General features: G+C 36.4%; 2 protein-coding genes across 4 annotated transcripts; one reads left to right on the forward strand and one right to left on the reverse strand.

The window, feature by feature from the left end:
* Positions 1-4,425: 4,425 nt before the first annotated feature.
* LOC135649717 (polyadenylate-binding protein RBP47C-like) lies at positions 4,426-10,362 on the reverse strand. 2 transcript variants are annotated; one of them, XM_065168409.1, is made up of 6 exons: positions 9,948-10,362; positions 7,787-8,240; positions 5,473-5,495; positions 5,256-5,386; positions 5,076-5,172; positions 4,426-4,771 (listed from the first exon to the last, which is right to left on the reverse strand). In XM_065168409.1, exons 1-6 carry the CDS (start codon positions 10,251-10,253, stop codon positions 4,619-4,621), a joined length of 1,164 nt encoding a protein of 387 aa, XP_065024481.1. In that variant the 5' UTR covers positions 10,254-10,362; the 3' UTR covers positions 4,426-4,618. The 2 variants fall into 2 exon arrangements, with proteins under 2 accessions (XP_065024481.1, XP_065024480.1); XM_065168408.1 differs by having other exon boundaries at positions 5,473-5,531.
* A 737-nt stretch (positions 10,363-11,099) lies between these two features.
* On the forward strand, positions 11,100-24,151 carry LOC103997987 (presequence protease 1, chloroplastic/mitochondrial). 2 transcript variants are annotated; one of them, XM_065168406.1, is made up of 19 exons: positions 11,100-11,547; positions 12,592-12,772; positions 13,354-13,528; positions 13,618-13,750; positions 13,900-13,970; positions 15,462-15,545; positions 16,339-16,429; positions 18,359-18,879; positions 18,976-19,140; positions 19,228-19,446; positions 19,858-19,985; positions 20,090-20,279; positions 20,405-20,488; positions 20,559-20,656; positions 21,169-21,433; positions 21,532-21,694; positions 21,813-21,993; positions 23,316-23,387; positions 23,557-24,151. In XM_065168406.1, exons 1-19 carry the CDS (start codon positions 11,283-11,285, stop codon positions 23,696-23,698), a joined length of 3,228 nt encoding a protein of 1,075 aa, XP_065024478.1. In that variant the 5' UTR covers positions 11,100-11,282; the 3' UTR covers positions 23,699-24,151. The 2 variants fall into 2 exon arrangements, with proteins under 2 accessions (XP_065024478.1, XP_065024479.1); XM_065168407.1 differs by having other exon boundaries at positions 11,101-11,541.
* The last annotated feature ends 235 nt before the right edge of the window (positions 24,152-24,386 follow it).

A 24,386-nucleotide genomic window follows, 5' to 3' on the forward strand; every position in this document is an offset into this window, starting at 1 on the left:
ACATAGGTTAAAATTAATGGTGAAAATACCTAATTTTATTGGTAGTCTGGCAATAATGAATTTAAGAGTGCTAAAAAAAAAAACTCTCTTTTCTTCCACCATAGATTTAGAACTCAAACATTCATCAAAATACCATCTTCAGAAAATTTGATCCCTATCTCCAGTCCTTAAAGCAAGGTTAACAAATCCAACTAAATTTTAGTTTCAAACTCCAACTCAATTTGAAACACTGAAAAGAATTACTCTGAATTACCATGTAATAATAGTACACAGTTTTGTTTCTCTGAGGCCTCAATAGTTTCTGGAAACAACTCTGAAAAGGCTTCTCTATCAATCCACTTTTCTTGACAACCACTACCTTTAACAGTGAGGATCTAATTATTGCATATATAACTAGCTTAAGAAGTTCTTGAAAATTTCAAAATGTGTTTGAATACGATATAGAGAAAGCAAATGATAAAGTGATACTTAATCATGGTAGAAGCAGCAGCAGGAGGTATTTTAGCTAGAGTTCTTTTGTGGCTGTGTAATTGGAGGGTAGTTTGATTTTATTCAGGTTCTTTTGGTGGAATAACAAGCATATTGAAAGTCTAAAATTCAGATAAATATATGAGATACATAAGAAAAGGAAGAGAAAGAAAGTAATAAATTACATCTTATCCAAACAAAATGAAAGATGAACAACATGGCTGATGAAATGTTCCTATCCTTGATCTCTACTCCACTCTGTCTAACATACTTCCACAACACTCTATCTTAATTTCCTGAGGGAATTGTTCAACCTCTCCAGAGTTCAGAGACCATCCAACCACCACTAGCTTATTGATGTTGGCTTGTCGAGGACAATATATTATTGAGAACATCATCTAATATGTGGTTGATCTGAAGCACATGAGCTTCTTCAGTACCTTTCACTTGATTTTAACCTGCAAACAAACTAGGGAGAGGATTAGGCCAATTAGATTAGCAGTCGTGATTAAAAGGCTCTTTTCGTGATCTCAGAGAATCCAAAAGGATTCAGCATGAGAAAGACATTACAGCTTCATAGATCATCTGTCATTGTTAGCCTTAATCAGGTCTCACTCCAAATGCTGGTTCTTGGAATCAGGACTGTGATTAGAAGGAATCGTAGTGCAGACATTGTAACCAAAGCCCAAGGCTGGTATTGAATAGAACATTGAGCACAGTTTGGAGGTGTGATTCTATTCTAATCTTGATTAGGATAACAAAAATACTATATGATATGCTTGTTTCATATAATTATGTGAGTCCATGCACTGTTACTTTTCTCTCTGCCAACACTGTGAAAAGATGTAGAGAGAGGTTTGTTTGGCCAACATGGACGTGAGCATATGATGGTGAGCAATGATGCAGGGCACTGCGAGAGAGAGGTCTCTGCCTCCCATCTCCATGAAGACAAACGAGCTTTGCACGTGGTGATGGTAGTGAAACAGGTGAGAGAGTAAGGGCTTCTTGCTCAGCCACTGCAACAAGTTCTTCTTCCGTGCAGACACACACACACACACGCAGAGGACATTAAAGCAGCTCATTAATGGGTACCATGCTCGACTCCAAAGCGAGCAATCATGTGCCAAAAGACGTCCAACATCTTCCCTTTCCCTGACACACTCAATGTGGGAAACATTGAGCAGTACGTCGTCCATCTCGTGTCTGTCCATGGCACATCGCCCTCAAAGAACACAAACGCAGATGCATCCCTGCCTCTTCAAGCAAAAGCTGCTAGTTTGGGTCGAACATGGTCCTAAACAACAGCGGAAGAAGAATCCAAAGAGGTGGATTCTACATCAAGTTGCAGAGAGGAAGGTGATGATGCTAAGTGTAGGGTCGTTGGCCTCCATGGCGGTACGAGAGACGAAGAATCTAGGGTCTGTGCCCCATAGATCTTGGTCGTTCCCTAGCTACGTAGGCTACCAAGTTGGTGGTGCTTCTTCAGCCTTGCGACATTGCTCGTCTGCTTCCAGTACTAATCTTTCTGCAAGAGTTGCTGTGGTGAGGGACACTTTAGGCCTTTAGAAGCATTGGGGGAAAAAAAGGGTAATTTTTGGGACCATTTCTTTGGATCGAGATGAGATTCATGTGAGGGAATGCTGATTTTGATGTTATTGCAATGTGTAAATCTATATTTATGCATAAAGATATTGAAATTCAGGTGAGGGTATGCTCATTTTTGTGCATAAAGATATTTGAGATTTATAACTCAACACAATCCCAACCTAATTTTAGCAAAACAAAATAGGAGTTGATAGTGAATTAGGAGGGTAGTTTAGTCTCTAAATGATTTTATTTTAAGTTAAAATTTAGTATGTATTTAGTGTCATATGTCTCCTAGTTTTTTTATAAATTTTCATGATAATTTAATATCATTTGGTCACTAGAATAATGAAGTAATATTTTTTTCGTAGAATTATGTGATGGTTTCATTGATACTAATTAATTTATTTAATTATAGAGTGGATTTTTAAATTAAATATAATTTATTTTATAAGAGATTTTATCAATTTTTTTTCTATGAATTATTATAAATCAACAATTCAAGATGTAGGATTCTTAATTAAGACATCTCATGACCCTATAATTCCAATTGATAGGTGTATCACTCTCTACCACACTCGATCATTAAGTAATGTGATATTTTATTGACATCTTCATTTTTGAATTCATTCATGTGATTATAAGCTTAATTCATTGTAAAATAGTTATTGTATAAATTATCATATTCATAATATATTTTGGAAAGTATATTTTGAATGATATGATTGTCATGAGCTAAATGTGAATATATATAAGCATAAAAATATATGAATTATGATGTAAATGTATTGTATAGATGGATAATGTATGGTGTGAGAGTGTATGTGTTTTTTTATAACATGTGACATGAGAGTGCATCAATATATTATGACGTGTAATAGCATGTATATATGATGATGATGTGTTATGTAGTAGTACATATATATGTTATGATATGATGAGTATAAGTATATGAAATTGTTATGTTTCCTGCATAATGCCTTTTGAATTATTTTGACGTAAAATTTATCTTTTTATTTTGCATCAGATGCTTATCGTTAAATGCCTTATATCGATGATTTTAAAATATTATACACATAACATCATACATGCTCACCTAAAAAAGACTATAAAAACTTATATTTACCGAGTGATTACTCATTATATATCATATTTTATAAACAAAAGTACTAGTATCATACTAAGTGATGAAGTAGGAAAGTAGGTACGTGCAAGCCCATACCTACATAGATACAAATGATGACTTGTGGGCACTTTGTGTATATAAATATTGGATATATTATGTTTATGTTTTTCTTTAGTTAGATATTATAATTATCTATATATGTCAAAAATACTATAGTATTGTATATAGGAAAAACCTTATTATTTTGTTTAATAAATTAGTATGTCTTAATTTTAATATTATTTATTTTTTACTATATTTCCATCGATAATAGTAATAAAAATAAAAATATAATATTCAATCTTAATGATGCATGTAAGATATAGGTGAAATTAGAAATGGGGTATCATAAAAAAAATTTAAAATTTAAAATTTAAAATTTTAGCAGCATTATATTTTTCTTGTAGTCTTATCATTTTGGATGCTAAACTTTAATCATCATTTCAATCAAAGTCTTACTAGTACACTTATAACCTGACACAAATTTGCATTTATGCATAAGTACTTGTCAACCTGATATATATGTGCCCACCGAACGAGTGGTGCTCAACGGGCACATGAATCCATGGTGACAGACATTTTGAAACTGACATGACAATTGAATGTCACGGCTGACATGACATGACAACCTGATCGAAATAACCTCGCTAATCTTTATCTTGGTAGAATAAAAAGATCAACTCTTCCCTCGGAGAGTTGAAGATGCTAACCTTTTCTAAATGAACACTTTTTGAAGTCTAACATAAGTCATGCTTGAATGAATTTACATGGACTAATAATGACTTGGAGGCAGAGATTGACAACTCATCTTGGCATGATGACAGATAATGAGGTAAGATGGAGTCATCTCCTGCATATTTACATGGACTAATGATATAATTTTACCCTCTCTACTAATGTAATGCATCTTCAAATGCAAAGCTTCCCACGTACTCGGTCAAAGGACCAAGTCTTCCCTTCTTCCCTGGATTACGAGAATATACAGCCACACCCATTCACACAACATCCATACATCAAAAAATCGGCAAGTAGATCAACGAAAATGAGCATTATTAATGCATGCTGTACTCGAATCATGCAAACCATTATCCAAACTCCAAAGAAGCTGAACAAAATCTTTCAAGGTTCAGGAATTTGAAGTCATTCCCAGCAACCAAGTACTTCTTCTTGGGCAGTCCATACCTGAATATGGAAACAGGCACTTGAGATGTTGAAATGATCTAATTTACTTCCCACAACCAGTCAAAATTTATGAATTAAATCTGACAATTTCAAAGGGGGGACATTCAGAAGTGCTAGTTTCCACGATGTATTTTACATTACCATTAGCTACATCTTACTCGCCTAAAACCGTCTGGTGTTTCACTCACTACAGCTAGAACAGCTCAGTGAAGCCTCTTTTCAGCTCACTTGTTGTTGGTTCCCGTAGAAAGAATAAGCCCCATAAGCAGCATACATGCTCGGGTCTGGAACTGGTGCAGCATATACATACCCATTATAAAATTGCCCTCCATAATACATGCCGTTCCACTGGTTACCCAAGTCAGATCGTAACTGTGAAGAAACCAGATATGTCATGAGTTAAGAACAGGCAAAAACTGTGCTAAATCTAACAGATAGGTTGCCCCCTTATGCTAAGGGAAGTGTTTGGAATTTGGAACTAGTCGCAAATTGAGATCGTATCTGAAAATTCTAAATGAACCTCTACAAGTGAACCAGCATCAATTGGTACTTTGAAACGAATTGAAGAGCTTTGGTGCTTCATTAGCACAAAGAACAGTTTCAATGGTTTCATCATATTCAAGGTTCCACTTTCCAGCCATTAAACTAATCTAATGTCACACATAAAAGGTCAAACCTGTTTGTTTGCAGGGTTGCGGCCCCAAGAAAGACGTACAGTCTGCTTTCCAATAACTGTTCCATTTAACCCCTGCAGTGCCTCTTCAGCATTGTTTCTACCAAAGTAAAACATTAAGGAGAGGAGTTATGTCATTTTCTATTACTGTCACATTTTCAGAAACTAAAGATCGTGTAGTACCTTTGGACGAACTGCACAAATCCACATTGTTTCCCAACTGGTATTTTTACTGAGGCAATCTCACCATATAGAGAAAATGTCCGCTTAAGATCATCTTCACTAACATTTGGGTCAAGTCCTCCGACAAATACCTATAGCAAGTCACAAAAGATAGATAAATAACAGAAAGCTATATATGTAGATAGCAGAAACTTGCGTAGACAGCATCTTTACTTACTGTTGTGTTAGTCAAGTCTCCATCTGATTGAGCAGATGAACCATTAGATCCAGAAACCCCTAAGATGACAATGCAAATCATGGAAAACTAAAATAACCCAAACGGTTATAACTTCATAACGAGTATATATAATGTAAATTCCTAATAAAAACATGCAGAAGCTGGAAAAATTGGTCAATTTATCATCAATTATATAAAAGAAAAATAATATGAATCTTTAAGCCACTTGCAAAAGGTGTTTTGTGCCAGTTAGTACACTTTTGGATTGATAAAGTTTGTTTAGTTTCCGAAAAGTGTTAACCCAATAGACGATAAAAATCTCTGCAACTTTAAACAGACAAACACACTTCTGCTTAGCCATACATCCCTACCTCCAATCAGCTCAAGTGAAAATGCCATTGCTCCTATTTCAAATGACTGGTATACCTCTTTAAGTTGAGTTAACAAAAAGGTTTACACTTTTCATATTTCCCGTTTGGCATCATACTGGATTTAACTGTTTTAAATATCTGTACTTTCAAGATGACTACACTCTGCATACTAAAACTTCAGTCTTCCACAATCTCCAGCAATTAGAGGGTTCTCTCTTCACCGGATAAGATCAAACCATAACCAATAAGCTTGCTAGGCTTTGCTCCAAACAAGACACTAAAATAAGATGGAGGGCAGATATCAGGTTGACAGGCGACCATAGGATTTTGCTCAAATTTTGACGGAGTCTTCTATATTTATAGTTGTTCACCATAGCCGACTCCATAAAGACAAGTCAAACAATTGTAAACACACACAACCAAGAAACAGGCTTAATAAAATGAACCAAGATAAAGGCAAAGAACAAGGCAAGTCATTAACACTTTCACACTTTCAATGTAGAACAGAACCCTTCTATGTCTAGTCACATTGTTGAAAGGAACTCTTCTATGGCACCAGAGCCATAAATGTAGATCATGCATTGGTGTTCTGAGGGGAATTGTGAGAGGAGACTTCAAAGATCAAGGTGCATCTTGTTCTAGCCTAAAAAACACCTCACGTTTTCTTATTGTTAAGTTCATAATGCATTTCCAGAATAAGTGATTTAAGAAAACGAGGACCTAACATGTTCTCATCACTGTCAACTTCCTAAGATATATATCTTTCAAGTAAACATATGAAACTGAAAATTCAAAAACAAAAAGTGTATAAAGAAATAATGAAAAAGAACAATGGAGAACAATTCATTAACAGTAACTTATTGGCTGATTTAAAATAAATAATCATGCTATTGGAAATATATTAAATGCAATTATAGTAAAAAGCTACTATATACATCACATAAGAGACTTAGAACTTAACAATCTATATCTTCAAAGATAATAATAAGCCTGTCGTAAAGCCGAATGCTTATCCATCATGAAGCTGAAGTGCATGATGATCCAAAAACATAAAAAAAAGGTTTTGGGGGCTATTTTAAATTCTATGTGATCTCCATTCTCTATGATAGGAGTCCGATTTCTTTAAAAGGTTAAAGACTATGTATCCTTATCTTTCTCTTTCAATATCCTTTCCTACTGTCTTACATAATGGTTGGTAGATGAAAAATGAGATAGTTCTTTTGTCCCCTCCATTTGACTTCCGTCGTCTTCCTTCTCTTTATCTTCCTTTGAGGTTATAAATCAACCAAAATTGATCAAAATTGTACTAGTTCTGGTTGTGTTAGATTGATTTTACTTGTTTCTTACCAATCTCTAACTATAAAGCCAAAAGATTGGCCAAAAATCACCTTAGACCACAGTGTAGATCATGTGATTGTATCAAAATCAGCTAATTCTGTGTATTACATTGTAAATATTGCTTTTGAGTTAGAAGATAACAATAATTTTGGAATCAGTGAGTCACAAAATCACTAGACCTTTGCATACTTCTATTTTTTAATTCTTAAAATGTTCTGCGATGCAAATTCTAGGAATATCTTGTAGGGTAGGTAAAAAGAAAGTGTTAATTCAAAAAGTGTGATTTTATCTACTATGAAAGAAACATGGCTGTGATGATGACATTATAGTAATAAAGACTTATCACTTGTACCTTCTATACTTTTACAGGGTGCTGTCCCTGATAAACTCAAAGATAAGAAGAATATAAGGCATCCTACTCCCTTAAAGAAAAAAAAGAATTGCAAAAAATCTTCTGCTTGCAATTCTACCACCATATAATGGACCTCACTCATGGAATAGAAATGTAACTTAAAAATGCAAATTATAATTGTATATTCCAAACAAATAATACGCAATGTGCCCATGCAAGATAAGCATAATACTAGGAGAGAATGCAAATATACCAGATGACTTTCTGGGAGTTGCTGGACCAATGCGCATTGGTCTGGTTGAACAGTATACACCATTCATTTCAGTCATGGAAAGTGTCTTCTCATTTTCATTTCCAAATCTTACAAATCCATAACCCTTTGAACGGCCAGTATTTGCATCAATAACAACTTTTGCGCCTTTTACAGATGGGTATTTACTAGCAAAAATTTCTTGTAATGTGGCATCAGTAACATCAGAAGCTAAATCTCCTACAAATATAGAGTAATCAGAGGAAGCATCTGAACGTCTATCACCCATACTAAATGATGCCCAATTTAGCCTAAAAGGTTGATCAGTGTTAGGCATTGTATGACCACCAAAGTTTTGAAGTACTTTTTCAGCTGCTGCGTGTGTATAGAACTCCACGAAACCATATCCCTCTGACTGTCCAGTCTGCTTATTGCGGATGACTTTGATGGAAACAACCTGCAAATTGATTCAAGGATTTATGAGAAACAAGAATATAATATGCCGTATTTAAAAGTTATATATTATTGGATACATGAGAAGCAGATATCACTGTGCATATGACATAGTAAATATATATGCCATCTTTCAATGATATATATGTTACTGGATAGGTAAGAAGCAGGTATCACACTGTATATGACTGATATATTAAGTGCTCTGTACAAAAGAAACTAAATGAATAAATGGACATGGACATGAAAACCTACACAATCTACTATCCATATATCAAAGGAAACACACCATATTCCATCCATGTAAAATCAATAAGTTCACACATGAAGGCCATTTAAGACAAAAAAAGGAAAAAATGAAAAACAATGTGTTAATGGCTGACTCATAATAAAGAAAATATTTACAAAGAATTACTAAGAATAATAAATAATATTTACCATTGGCAACATAATGATTGACTCAAAAAAAGGCTTAAAATTCAGTTAAAACATGCTCAAGATATAATAGAACTATAGAAGTACTTTGGGTAACAAAAAGAATGGCATTTAAAACAAAATATATACATACATACATACATACATTGTATATACACATATATACAGTGTATATACATGTGTGTGTGTGCATCAGTCTCAGCACAAAAAAAAAAAAAAAAAATCAACCTCGGACACTGAAGAAGTAGCCTATTATAACATTACTTCCATTTAAGTCTACACGGTAGCCCAGAAACTGAAATGAAAGAAAACCACAATTTTCAGCCTCTAATATCTTTGAAGGGGCAAATGAAATATCACCTCCATTTATGTCTACAAGGTAGCCTAGAAAGCAAAATAAAAGAAAACCACAATTTAGCCATTGTTCAGTAGGATAAAAAATGGCAAAGAAAATCATAGGAAAAATTGTTAAGATACGGGTTGGTAGGTGTCATTTCCCCAAAATTGCTACTTTTACAAAAGAAAAATAAATGTGCCAACAACTTCAAAAACTTAAAACAGTCATAGAAGTAATGTTGGCTGAGGACAGCAGAAGAATAAAAGCACTGGTAGACTGAACCCTAGATCAACAGGTATAAGATGTACAAAACATATCACATGGGTGACTGGCGAATAATGGATTGCTCATGTCACTCGCATTCAATCATGTCATGCTAGCCCTGGCCTGTAGGCTACGTAGTGCACAACATATATTTATACAACTATGTGAAGGCTTAGATCCAGACGCAATGCTGCATCATTGCAGGAGCACTGCTTGATTTGTATCTTCCCATTCACACCATTAATTTAAGGGTCATATTTTCAGTGCAATTATCAAGAGTGAATTAGTTTTAGTATTTATTGCTAGGCTTGCACCATCCAATCCTTCATAATCTGGCTATCCATAAACAGAGACAAGGTAGAATCATGATACAATCACAAATTAGGTAATCCCATGGTATAAAGACAACATTTCCTAATAAATATCTCTCCTTGAAAGCTTATGGAAACTATAAAAGATCTAGTACTCCTCCACAACGTTTTCGACAATAAATCCTTGAAAACAATGTCTCAATTAACTAAGCCTCTACCGATGAAACCTAATAAGCATCTTGTTTTCTCACCGTAATAGGTAAAATAGACTACATTATACTTGGATCATCCATAAAGCGGAAATTTGGCAGGATCTAAGCTACCACATTCCGAATAAAGTGCGCAAAAAAGTCGAAATCCAGACCTCGCCGGTGTGCCCGAAGCAGTTATGGAGGTAGTTCTCGTCCATCCAGTAGTGGAGGTCCCCGACCCAGATCGTCTTGTTCTCCTCCCCACCCGCCGCCGCCGAGTTCGCTCCGGCCCCATGGTGCTGCGGCGTCAGCACCGGAGGATGGTGGTAAGGCACGAGGTGTTGTGCGTACTGCGGAATCGGCGGCGCCACAATCTGGTGCGGCGCCATCACCATCGCCGGCTGCGGGGGGTACTGCATCGCCGGCACCCACTGCTGCTGCCGTGTCTCAGCGTTACTGCTCGCCGCCTGCTGCATCATCGCCGCCGCTTGCGGGGGGAATCGTGACCGGAGGAGGAGGAGGCGTTGGTTTTTGGGGGGTGGGGGGTGAAAGATGGGGCGGCGAGACCGAGTAAAGCGAGAGGGAAGGGAGGCCGTGGGTTCGGGTTGGGGCAGAGATTTATCATAGGAAGCGGCGTCTTCAGAGAAGAGGAGCGATTACAGCCGTCGGATGTAGCGCGGAAGGAAATCTGGACCGTCGATGGGAGATAGAGGTTGCCGGGGCAACGATGCGATGTCGGGCCTCGTGTTGGGCCCATTTGCTGGCCCGATCCCTAGCTGTTATCCTCAGCGGTCTGCGCTGTCCCGTCGATTCCTCTGACCGATAACGTGGCGAAAGGTGATAAACTGGATGAGAGCATTCGGGTGAGATATCGTTTGGGAATAAGAGTGTTATTGGGCTGGGCTTTCCTTCAACCAGCATAGCAGGAAAGTCTTCCTCCGTGGTCGGTCAACTCGCTAATGCATGTTGTTTGCGACGACTCGTACAGTTTATGATTTGTGCATGTGTCAGCTAACTCAAATCTTGTCTGGAACAGCAACTTCCGAATTGATGTCCTTGAAATTTGATGCTTTGGACTCCCAAGTCTTGTTGTCTTCACCAAGTTTCCTGTCTTGCAGCAGCCCTCAACCTCATCAGCCAGCATCTGAGGAGGAGATGGAGATGCATGACGCGAGTGTTGGAGGAGGTGAGTTGTCGGTGATTACCATGTTGAAGATTACACTATTTAGGGTTCGAAGTGCCTCGAAATATCCCTTTCCGAGTTTTAAGCTGAAATTGTGAACCTAATTTGGTGGGAGGACTTCAGCCCACATAGACCGATCCAACGCATAGCAGGCTTCTTGGGTTTCTTTGGCCATGGCTTCGCCAACCCTAAAATATCAGATCTAGTCTCCCTTCCTTGCAAGCATAATCTACCCATCCAGCGCCACACGCTCATCTATTTATCTCCAACCCCCTCGCGCGTCGCCACTGTCCTCCTTGCGCTCCAAGAAAGACAGGGCGGCCGCATGGAGAGGGTTGCGTTGCTCCGCTCCTTATCCTGCTCCACCACGGCCTATAGGCGCCTCCTCTTCCGGCCCCGCTCCGCGTCCCGACTCTTCTCATCCAACCTCTGCCGGCCGCGGCCGCAGGAGCTGCAGCTCCGCGCCTTATCCTGCTCCGGCGCTTCTCGATGGCGGCCGGGTCCCGCCCCGCCCCTTCGCCTCAGACGACGCTTCTCTCCTTCCATTCGGGCCATTTCCACTTCCCCCTCGCCCGTCTCAAGAGGTGCGGGTGAGAAAACGTGCCTGCTTGGTTACCCTTTTGTTCCTTGTCTTTTTAACTAATAAAGATTGGATTTCGACGCGATTTTACCTTCTGGGAAAAATCGCGATTTTACTCTCTCTCTCTCTCTCTCTCTCTCTCTCACACACACACACACACACACACACACACACACACACGCCTAGAATTGAACATTGGTATGATTTTCCAACCAGAACAGAACCCTGATGCTCAACGTTCTTGGTTGATTCTTTGTTGCTTCTTTTCTTATCTGATGTTGCCATGGTTCAATTCGTCGATACTTTTCCATTTAAGCTGGTTCGGGATGTAACATTATGTTTTCTGAAGCTTGTAGCTTTAGCTTTGTTTTGGCATTTTGTTGACTATGGGTATGGAGTCTGGTACTCGGCTTGTTTATGCCAATAAGGTATGCATCAAACAAAAAAATTGACAATTGGGAATGTGGAATAGGAAATTTGATTAGATAATGCATTTTAATGCCCTTGTAAAACACATTTCTTCTTGCATATTTTGTGATTTTGTGAAACCGTAACTATTTTAAGAAAGAATTATGCCTCCACATAGGATATATCATTTGAACCAAGGTCCAAATGTTCTGGTTTGTTTTTCGTTTTGGTCCTGTGATCCAAACCCAGTTTCTCTGTCTATCTCACGGGCATGAGTAGTTCAGTTTTACAAAATACGCCATTTTTCCGTTTCTACATCTTTGCATAGTTTACTTAATCAAAACAGCCTTCTTTTAGGTATTTCACCAAAAGGTAGTTTAATTGTTTTTCAGTATCTTTTCTAGTGTAAATAGTGTGCAAACAACTGAAGCAATAACTTTTGTAGCTTAATTATAGTGCATATCTTTTCTAAACCGAGATAAATGGACCACTATTAATTAATGATATGTGGTTAGTACCTTGATGTCTGAAACAACTCCTTGTGATCATGGATGTCATTATAAAAAAAGAATCTTTTTGTTTCCAATTGAAAAAGCATTTTGAACTAAATCTGCAGTCTTATGTGTATTCTTTTACTTTATTGCAGATATAGATAGCAGAAATGACATAGCGGAGAAACTTGGATTTGAAATAATCTCCGAACAAACAATTAATGAATGCAAAGCTACTGCTGTATTATATAAGCATAAGAAGACTGGCGCAGAAATTATGTCTGTATCAAATGATGATGAGAATAAAGTTTTTGGCATTGTTTTCCGTACTCCTCCGTAAGTACAAGTTTTTAATCCATCATTCTTATATGGCTTTTGTCATATTTTTGTGAAGCATCGATAAGATCGTGTTATGGTTGCAGATACCCTCCTCCTGTGGAATATACTTGTGACATCTTGTTGACTGTATAGTTTGGGTTAGATCATAGCAAGGTTCGTCATACCGCAGCATACCAATCAGTACGGGTAGTACATAGTATATACTGGTTCGACAAGGGACTGGTATGGGTGGTACATTAGTATGCTCCCATATACTATGTATCGGTATGCTCAGTACGGGTCGGTATAGTTTGGTACATATCATATCGACAATTGATTGGTACATTGGTACGGACCGGTAAAGTGAACCGTGGATCATATCATCATAGTACCTTTTTAATTAAGCTGTTTTTCTACATCAAAGTGAAATAAAATATTTTATCAAATCACTTGAATTTCTTGGTGTGCCATTTTCTTTCTCTTCTTGATTCCAGCTTATTTTCATATGAAACTACTTATTTGTTATAAATAGTTGCTATTTTCCATTTTTGAGATGATACAGTAAAATGACAATTTTGTTGGACTTATGTCAATTGCAGAAAGGATTCAACAGGCATACCTCACATACTCGAACATAGTGTGCTGTGTGGTTCCAGAAAGTACCCACTAAAAGAACCCTTTGTTGAATTGCTAAAAGGTAGTTTGCATACTTTTTTGAATGCGTTTACATATCCAGACAGGACTTGTTATCCAGTTGCTTCAACAAATACAAAGGTGAATATACAAACACAGTAATGCTGCTTTGATACAACACAACTTTGTAATTCATTGTGTTAACAATATCCATGCTAAATATTCTTCAGGACTTCTACAATTTAGTTGATGTGTACTTGGATGCTGTTTTCTTTCCTAAATGTGTGGAGGACTTTCAAACGTTTCAACAGGAGGGTTGGCATTATGAGCTTAACAATCCTGAAGAAGATATATCCTACAAAGGTTGCCTATTAGATCTTCTCTGTTATAAATTTGTTTATTTCCTATCAACAATTGATCTTTTGTTTATTAAAGGAATTGAAATATGCTCCTGTATCAAGCATGTTATGAAAGCTTTAGTGTTTGGTAAATTTTAGTGATCTGTATGTCAGGTGTTGTCTTCAACGAGATGAAAGGAGTATACTCTCAGCCTGATAATATACTAGGCAGAGTTTCTCAGCAGGCAAGCTGCTTCCCTATTTTCATTCATATTTTGATAACCTTGATTAAGAAGAAGTTTTCCGCTGTCAGTTGTTCATTTCTGTATGTCACTCATTGGCATTGCATTATTTCCTTGATTCTTGTGACAATTTGCCGATGTAGCCTTTTATTTGCTGTTCTGTTAGACTCGCGTTGTGTTTTGTTGGGCTCAGTAATTTAAGTATATAACAATTATGTTTACGATTCATTTGCATAGTCCTCATGCTGAAGTTTCAAAATGACACAGGAATATGTGTTCAGCATTCAGGTTTATTTTTCAAAGAATGGATCACTTATGCCTCAAGGATTAGTTTTGGTGTATGTTTGTTCATGTTACCCAGGGCTGGTAATTAAGTTCCGATTATAGTTATGTAGGGATTGTTTTCACAATGCTACAACATTTTATCCAAGCTTCTAATTTTTCCAAAGATAGGGAGACAAAGATGCTTTTAAAACTTAGGGGTCCACACAGTTGGTTTTGGTACAGTTTCCAGGAAATTTTAGTACAGTTGGCTTTAGTACATGTTTGGTTTCAGGAATTTAGGATGGCAAAACCTATCTGAATTGATCTGTAGGAAAACCAACTGAACTGAAATCAATTCCATTTGCTGCAACTTTTTGTTTGGTTTCATAATAAATATTTATTTCATGTAATAGAGATATGGCATTCATAATGATAAAACCTATTGCAAATATATTTTCTAAGTATGTTACTTTGCATGTTAAACTTGTAAGAATGAGATATATTATATCTGTACTTGAATACCCTTGGTATATGATCATATTATGCTTGGTTTAGTTTGGCTTGAATGTTTTTTCTTTAAATCCCAAACTGAACTTGACAAGAAAGTTCAGTTTTATATTCTTTTATATCCATACTGCAGTGATCAATATAGAAGAACTGAACCAAATCAAACCTGATGCACCAGTTTGGGTTGAGTTATTGGTTTGACCAGTTCATTTGCACACGCTTACTAATGTTTAGTATGTGAAGTCATTAAGCAATAGGTGTTTTGGTAGGGTCTACGTTCATATAAAACACTCTGAAGCATATAGCATACCTGTATGGTTGAGCTGTATTATATGGTGTTACTCATCCATGGGAAGTAGATGATTTTTATGCTAAGAAGTTTTTTTAACCAGTATCACCTGAGAACGACCTGGCCCCACATGGGGCCACAAAGCGTTAATACGAGGGATTGAACCCTTGACAATTTGAAATGTGCCTAGATGCACTACCACCTTGATAAAAGAATGACAGCATGAGAAGCTGCTTTTGAATTTATATGCAGTATCTGTTTAATAAAAGTTTATTCATAAAAAGTAGCCTTTTCTACTTCTTTTATGGCTTGCATTTTCTGTCAGATAATATAAATGTAGTTGCTTTGAAGTAAATTCTGAATTCTCACATAAGCAAATGTTCAACGTGAAGTTCAGGATGCCTAATGTACTTTTGGAAATTATACAATTGCAGGCTCTTTTCCCTGAAAATACCTATGGTGTTGATAGTGGAGGTGATCCAAAAGTCATTCCGAAGCTTACATTTGAAGAATTTAAGGTTTGTACCTTATGCAGCTTAAAATATTTTAGGATGTGCCCTAGAGGTTGGTTAATATTTTCTGCAACCATGTCTTGGATTTTTATGACATTTATAAATCTGACTTTTGTTGGCTGATTACCTATAGAAATGGTCTTTCATTTTCTTAATGGCTGCCAGGCATGATTTAAGTGGCTACAAGGACATCTGCACCACCTGGGACATGCCAATCTTTGGCAGAAATTGGTTGCACATGGGAGCACTCATACTATTAATATGCACCTTTGTGTCTTTTATGTTGTTGATCTGGGAATTAACTAGTTTGAGCTAATTGGATGGATACCAAAAAGCATTGAAAAGCATGTCAAATGATTCATCACATGCTCTTGGAAGGTTACAAGGGCTCCCGAGGATTAAAGACATTGAGCAAATTCAAGAAATTTGTTTAGATGGATTTAATTGTAATAATGCAAAATCTCAATGGAACATTTACTTAAAAAAAACTGATGCATCTGGAACAGAGTCGAAAGTAACATTCAAGATGCTTTCTCGAGTTGAGTGTTTTAGTAAAGATGCATATCGACAAAAAATAAAGTAGATGAACTTAGCAGAAGCAATGTTATGGTTGGGTCAAGGTAGTTTATGCCTGAATGATGCATCAAATGTTTGATATCACTAATATTTGTGATACATTTTTTTCTGAAAAGAATATACTCACTCGTGCAAAATCTTATCTACCAAGTCATGGCATGCATGTCTATCTTAACCTGTTCTGAATATTGATGCATAAACACAACCTTTTTTTCTTTTTCAGGATTTCCATCATAAATATTACCACCCTAGCAATGCTAGGATATGGTTCTATGGAGATGATGATCCAAATGAACGGCTACGTATTTTAAGTGGTATGATTTGTTTTCCAAATTAATTATGCCCTTCTATGCTATGTCACTGTCTCTTGCTATTCTTGTGATGTGCTTCATTTTAACTAATTATGTCATTCAAATAAAATTTTAGGAATGTTTGAAGATGTTGCAACCTATTTTGCACTCATGGATTTTCCTACTTACTGGATTTTCTCAATTCTGAGCTGAATTGGGTTGCTCACTACTATAGATCCTCTTTCTTGACTTTTAAGAAAATGTGTCGAGAATGGAACATCAAAGATATTAAAATTCTAATGATTGAACATTTTTAGCCATTTTGTAAACAAATGGCTTGCCTTTTGTGCATGTGTGTCTGACTTGTGAATGCCTTTCTTATGTTGCCTTCCTATTCTGAGTTTAAACCCTTTCTAAGTTAGAAATGAGTGGCTGTAATGACTTTGGTCTTCCCCTGTACTTGGTAGAATATTGTGTCTAACATGTTCAGAGGCTTTAAATGTCTTAAATCTTCAAAAGTTGATTCATGTGAAGAATAATTATCGCTTACATCCAACATACATTTAGTTGTGCAACTCTCAATGTCCTGAATGCTAAGGAAACTGAGATATTTTGTGTGCAACATGGGTTTCACAGAGAATCTATATAAGCTGATCGATGAGAATGTTGAAAAATTAGTAAAGTGTTGAAAAATTAGTAAAAGACAGGTCGTCTGTCTTCTGGAAGAATGTCCACTAATTATTCATAAATTTTGTTGATGTAATATAAGCAATTTAATATTTTCCTTATCTGTTTATGCAACTACAAGCAGCAGAAAATATCTACACAATTTTGATTGATATTTATATTCTTATTAAATGGTAAGTTGTAGCATTTGTTGACTGTTTTCAGACTTTATATTGGAGGGTATATTATCTTCTCCATATCTTGTGTGCATATGGAGAACTTCACCCTCAGGATTTATGTTTTCTCTCCTCTTCTTTTTCACTTAGAAGAAGTGCCTATAATCTGAAAAGGAAGTGCTTAGATAACAAGAATGAGACCCAATTGGCATGTCATACCTACCGATTATTGGCATAGCTCAACTTAGAAACACATCATTAAGTTAAGACAAGTGTGGATCTATAATTGGCTTAAATCTCTTTGATTAAACATTTTGAGCTGCATGGTGGCCACAAGTTTTTGGCCTTTTGGATTGTCCTATGATCCTATCAAATATGTAAGGCCTTCTTTTGGCATGCCATCATATGCGTTTGATAGGTAAATCATTGAGTACATATAGCACTATTTGCTTTGTGACACTTAAGTGCAACATCTGTTCATTTGCATTAGCTAATTAGAGCATAGGTTGTTTAATACTAGTCTTATCTGGATTTATGTTTGATTTGTATTTTGTTCTTTTTTACTACAGCAAGGAGTCTTGTAGATGCGCTTTTGATGTTAGATTGCAGAAATTTTAGCATGTTGCATTATTAAGAGAAATGTTACAATCATTGGATGGAAGAAAGTCACCAAACTGCTATTCCTCCTGTTTACTAAAATAGTTCTTCATTGGTGTAATGCATTTACAAATTTGCTTAGTCAATATCCTTATGTTCATACCCTAGAAAAGCTTGTCCTCTACTCTGGCTATGGTAATATACTGTTTTGGTAGTTTGATGTTTCATATTATGGGAATTTATCAGTATGTGGCCTGAGAATGTTTTAAAATGATTTATCTCACTGTTTAGAATTGTCATTATGACTTTCTTTCCTTCATACAAGAGATGATAGCCAAATATACATTCATGAAGTAATAACTGTAGGTAAAGAACTTTTTTTTCAGATTTTACAGACTTACTTGTAGTAAGAAGTTGCTGATAGAAGGTTGGTATCAAACAATATGCAAGTATGGACATTATCAGCTTTAAATTTATTTTGACATCTATATATTATTTATATGTTTTAATGCAGAATACCTTGAACAATTCGAATCGAGTTCTGCCCCTAACGAATCAAAGGTTCTATCACAAAAGCTGTTCAAGGAGCCAGTGAAGATTGTAGAGAAATACCCTGCTGGTGATGGTGGTGATCTCAAAAAGAAACACATGGTCTGCCTTAACTGGCTTCTGTCTGAAGACCCCTTGGACTTGGAGACAGAGCTTACTCTTGGTTTTCTGGACCATCTTTTGTTGGGAACACCAGCTTCTCCACTAAGAAGGATCCTATTAGAAAGTGGCCTGGGAGATGCTATTGTTGGTGGTGGAATTGAAGATGAACTTCTTCAGCCCCAGTTTAGTGTTGGACTAAAAGGTGTCTCTGAGGATGACATACATAAGGTTGAGGAATTGATTATGGGAACACTTAAAAGTCTAGCAGAGGAAGGTTTTGCACCTGAAGCTGTGGAGGCATCCATGAACACAATTGAATTCTCACTTAGGGAGAATAACACGGGTTCATTTCCTCGAGGCTTATCTCTGATGCTTCGCTCCATTGTATGCAGTTCTCACTGTGCCTCTGTGAAAATAAAAGTTTCATGGTTATTTTTGTCCCCTATGAGGATTTACTTTTTGATCATTCACATCTTGTAGGGAAAGTGGATATATGATTTGGATCCTTTTGAACCTTTAAGATATGAAAAGCCATTGCAATCTTTAAAAGCACGCATAGCAGAAGAAGGATCTAAAGCTGTTTTCTGCCCACTTTTAGAGAAATTCATCTTAAACAACCCTCACCGAGTCACAGTTGAGATGCAGGTACTTGCACAATAATCTTCTTAAGATTAATTTATCTATTATGACAATTCAGTTTTGTTAATATTTATTAGTTTCTTTTCTTCTCAGCCTGATCCAGATAAAGCTTCTCGTGATGAAGTTGTTGAGAAGGAAATCCTGGATAAAGTTAAATCCAGCATGACGAAAGAAGATCTTGCTGAGCTAGCACGTGCTACACAAGAGCTCCGCTTAAAGCAAGAAACTCCAGATCCACCGGAAGCTTTAAGATCGGTTCCTAGTCTGTCATTACAAGATATTCCCAAGAAACCTATACATGTTCCAACAGAAGTAAGTCTTTAATCCATCCTTTTCTTTTGAAAATCAGGATTTTTATGATGCGTGTTTAACATGATTCTTTTAAAGATCATATGCCACATTCTTTCCATCTTATACGTCCATATAGTATCTATTGTCTGTTGAAATGCGGGTGCATTTATCTAGTAAGCAGTACACAACTATGTAGGTTTGTTAATCTCTGTGGTTCCTGCTTGTGGCAGAGGTTTATGTAACCATCTTCCTCTGATTCCAAACTTATAATATGCCTCTCCAGACTTGTTGATTGTTTAACTTACATCATGACTGAAATTATTCAAATGTGATCTGTAGATACAAAATGGACTTCTGGACTTGTTTAAAGATTTCATGTGGAATCAGTATAAATATTGTTGAAAATTAATGACATTGTTGCCTTCATTGTAGATTGGCGAAATCAATGGGGTAAAAGTTTTGCAGCATGACCTTTTCACCAATGATGTTGTTTATTCAGAAGTTGTCTTTGATATGAGTTTGCTGAAGAAAGAACTTCTTCAACTAGTACCATTATTCTGGTGTGTGGAGCTGTTTGACTTGTTATTGCTTACCAATTCATTTCATTCCTTTTTATACATAAGTCTGCCACTCTTTTAAAACTTGAACACCTTTTCTTTTACAGTCAGTCTTTGCTAGAGATGGGTACCAAAGATATGGACTTTGTGCAACTAAATCAATTAATTGGGAGAAAGACAGGGGGAATATCAGTTTATCCCTTTACATCATCTGTACGGGGAAAGGTAGATCCATGCACCCGTATTATTGTTCGAGGAAAAGCCATGGCAGCAAGGGTTGAAGACCTATTTAACCTGGTATTGTTGTTATTGTTAGCTCCACTAATCTGCAGTGACAGTGACTCGTCTTCCATGAATAGGTTTAGTAGTTGTACTTGTTTTGCATGTTTAAATGAGATCCTGGTGCTTCTATCTGTCTGCAGATCAATTGCATTCTCCAAGATGTTCAGTTCACTGACCAACAACGCTTTAGGCAGTTTGTTTCCCAAAGCAAAGCAAGAATGGAGGTAAATTTGTCTGTGAATTTCTATATATGTAAACTAAACTATAATGTTGTAACATTGTCACTGATTGCAGAGCCGATTAAGAGGCAGTGGCCATGGTATTGCAGCTGCAAGAATGGATGCCAAGCTAAATGTTGCAGGATGGATTGCTGAACAGATGGGTGGTATCAGGTCAGTTCACCTTATTCTAGTTTCTTCAAGCATTATCGTCTAGATGGCATTACATGATTTTTTATAGGAAACTTCACTTTATGATATAATTGAGGCGACATTTTCCTGTAAGAAACACTATCTTAGCGTGGTGTATATGTTTTTGGATTATTAACATGATAAAAATATGTTATTGGTGCACATGCTCCTTGAATATATTTTCTTAAAAATACTGCTGACCTCCAAGCATAAGCAGAGCTTATTGTTATTGTTGTATTATTCCTTGAGGCAATCTATTTTATTTAGATAACGATGTTGTTATTGATCTAAATTCTAAGGACTACTTTATGACAAAAAAGGGGAAAGAAAATCCAAATTTCTCAGTGTTATGCTACTCCAGTGTCCTTCATTTGGCTCAAAGATTTGTTTATCATCTTCATAATGTCTTTATACAAATATTCTATTAGCAGATTGGCTTTTAATATTGACATGCATAAGAAATACTTAACAAACTTTTATCTCAATTTGGTCAGCTATTTTGAGTTTTTACAAGATCTTGAAAAGAAAGTTGATCAAGATTGGGAAGGAATTGCTTCTTCGCTTGATGAGATACGCAGATCCCTGCTCTCACGGAAAGGTTGCTTGATTAATGTCACTACTGATGGAAAAAATCTTATGAACTCTATGAAATTTCTAGAGAAATTTCTTGATTCATTACCAAGTACTCCATCCATTGAGGTTGGCTCCTGGCAATCTCAACTTCCTCCTGTAAATGAAGCAATTGTCATTCCTACCCAGGTGAAGTAACTTATTCTTGAAGATACTTCTGACAGTCTTTATTCTTCCTTTCTCATAGATGTCCCCTAACTCTGTTAATTTCTTTACAACCTTTGCAGGTTAACTATGTTGGGAAGGCTGGAAACATATATGAAACAGGATATCAGCTCAGTGGTAGTGCCTATGTCATTTCCAAACACATTAGTAACACATGGTTATGGGACCGTGTTCGGGTTAGTGGTGGTGCATATGGAGGCTTTTGTGATTTTGATACTCATTCAGGTGCAACCCTTGTTTTATTTGTGCTTTTTTGTGGATTTAGACTTTAATAGTTTGAATTGAAAAATGCATATTAGAATAATTTTGTTCTCTTTCCACTTAAATTTGGGTTGTATAACAGGAGTCTTTTCATATTTATCCTATCGAGATCCAAATCTATTGAAAACCCTAGACGTTTATGATGGGACAGACAGTTTCCTTCGTGAGCTAGAACTAGATGACGATACACTGACGAAAGCGATTATTGGTACTATTGGAGATGTGGATGCATACCAGCTTCCAGATGCAAAAGGTTATAGCAGGTATGAGATGCCACTTCCTATTTTGAAGTTTGAACAACTATTAGCTGTTCTCGATTAAAGGGATTTTTTTCATGTTATTGTGGATGCTTTTTTCCTGATGGATTATATATATATATATATATATATATATATATATGCCTTTTCTGTATGTAGAATTATGTCATGTGATGATGTCATGGATGTTTGCACTAGTTGCAGGTGGTTGTAAACATATAATAAAAAATATGTTACGTTTTTCTTTCCAAAACTGGAATCTTTTAAGACATTAAAATGACCTCATCGTTGGAAATTACAGAACAACTTGAGGATAGTTCATAAAGCATCCTTCTTCCTTTATGTTATGTAAAATCTTCCAAAGAAAGTTCCTGAACTTGAGTAGGTAAGCGGCAAGCCATATATGTTGTTTTTATTTCATATTCTTGAAGCGTCATTTTGTCCTAATGTAGGTCAGTAGCAAGCCATATTCATTCTTTTTGTATTATATTTTTGAAAAATCATTGATGTCTTGAAAACAGTTTTTGCTATTATTTAAGAACTTTTCTAGATGATTGCTGGACCCAGTTCCTTGTCTATAGACAAGATAAGCTTAAGTGAATATGATCGTTGTCTAATTAAGCTCTTCAGATACTCAAGCTCAATATAGACTCATTTTGCTTACAAAACAAGCGAAGTTCTAGTGCACTAGGAGGCTTATTTATCATTAACAAACCTAATCTAAAACGTGGGACATCACTAATGTGTTGAACAAGCTTGAATATGTTTCAGTCATATCTCAGGTTTGGTTCCATTTTGATAGTCAATATTGCATTAATCAAATCTGAAGGCCAAGTATTACTGAAGCTCAAGTTGTCTTGTTCGCAACACACATTTCTAGTTTCTGAAGAGACTTGTGCTAGTGATTTCAATTAAAATTTTGTCAACTTTTCCCTTGCTCTTTCTTCTGGATCATTTAGACTCTTCTGTATCGTGTCAAATGACTTTGAGAACCCTGGGAACCTCTAGTGGATTCCTCTATTGTTTTTAACTTTTATTTGGGTCTTCTTTGTCCAAGAATGTCAAAAGCTGTACACAGACCTTTGTCCAAGTTATTTGCTCGAAAACTATTTCAAGAAATAGCTATAGGTCAAAGCACATCTTGTGTCATTTAATAACCCTGACACTGGTATTACCTAGCATTTTTGTGCTCGAATTGGTTTATATTCAATCATTACAGAAGCTTAGTAGATTGTTTGTTCTTATGCCTATTGTATCTTTGAGCTGTCCTAGTATATTTTCTCTGTTATATGTACAGCAGATGATATTAATGGTGTTTTACTCCTCAGTCTAATGCGATACTTATTGGGTGTGACGGAGGAGGAACGGGAAAGAAGGCGTGAAGAGATCCTTTCAACCAGGTAAACTTGAAGTTCCTTCTCATTTATTGGAAGAAGTTTGTTTGGGTCTGCCAAGCATATTGAATGTGTCATCTTTGACCATTCAAACCCAAACCCTTTATATGTTTAAGTTTCTGATTTTGTGTTATATATGCTCCTCGTTGACTATTTTCTTCCCATGTATTCACAGTCTGAAGGACTTCAAGGAGTTTGCAGATGCCATTGAAGCAGTGAAGAACAGTGGTGTCGTGGTTGCTGTTGCATCACCTGAAGATGTAACTAGGGCAAATACCGAGCGGTCGGGATTTTTCGAAGTTAAAAAAGTTCTGTGAGTGTAATTTTTGGCATTATCAGCAACCAGTACCGTTTCAGAAGGTGGATGCCAGTGTGAGTTCTTCCAGATACAAAGATCTAATAACTGCCCACGGGTATCCATAAACATGGGGATCTGCACTCAGCGTTAATCCGAAGCACAACCATGGTAACAAGGAAAATTACATAAAAACTTGTAGCTGGCAGACTCCTAGTTTTTTTCTTTTTTCTCTTAGAATGCATTGACCATTCCATAATTTATTTGGAAATTAATTAATTAATTAGAAACTTGGGTCAGGATGCTGCTATTAGTTAGATCTTTGATGGAAGTGCATTACTACATATATCAGTGTTCCATTTCAACTGTCATCAAATATGGAAATCTTGGAAAAGCAACTGCATTTCTGTGTCCTGCAAAGGGCTTGTAATATACGTTTAGATTTATCTCAAGTATATATCCTTGTTAATTACCAGTGAGAATGCACATACCTGTAGAATGAACATGAAATTTTCATATGTTGGGAAAGGTTGACAGAATGCTGCCCAAAATATTCTAGTTGGATGGTAGTTTCTCTTTGTATACCACATTACTTTGGTAGATTCTAACAAGATCCTTTCCAAGTTTTAGATTTTCAATTGCATGCAGGCCCCTCTTTGAATGTCAAAAGTAAAATTAAGCAGATTCATCACCAACTAAGCCAATATAAT

The sequence above is a fragment of the Musa acuminata genome, chromosome BXJ3-9, assembly GCF_036884655.1.
Source record: "Musa acuminata AAA Group cultivar baxijiao chromosome BXJ3-9, Cavendish_Baxijiao_AAA, whole genome shotgun sequence".
In the NCBI taxonomy this organism is placed as follows: domain Eukaryota; kingdom Viridiplantae; phylum Streptophyta; class Magnoliopsida; order Zingiberales; family Musaceae; genus Musa; species Musa acuminata.

Excerpts from the sequence above, each read along its gene's own strand:
- LOC135649717 (XM_065168408.1), bottom strand. The coding sequence starts at position 10,253 with ATGATGCAGCAGGCGGCGAGCAGTAACGCTGAGACACGGCAGCAGCAG. Across the intron at positions 8,241-9,947 it reads GCTTCGGGCACACCGGCGAG|GTTGTTTCCATCAAAGTCAT; the intron begins GTCTGGATTTCG and ends ATCAATTTGCAG. Across the intron at positions 5,173-5,255 it reads TTTGTGCAGTTCGTCCAAAG|AAACAATGCTGAAGAGGCAC; the intron begins GTACTACACGAT and ends TTACTTTGGTAG.
- LOC103997987 (XM_065168406.1), top strand. The coding sequence starts at position 11,283 with ATGGAGAGGGTTGCGTTGCTCCGCTCCTTATCCTGCTCCACCACGGCC. Across the intron at positions 20,489-20,558 it reads AAAGCAAAGCAAGAATGGAG|AGCCGATTAAGAGGCAGTGG; the intron begins GTAAATTTGTCT and ends CACTGATTGCAG. Across the intron at positions 21,994-23,315 it reads GATGCAAAAGGTTATAGCAG|TCTAATGCGATACTTATTGG; the intron begins GTATGAGATGCC and ends TTTACTCCTCAG.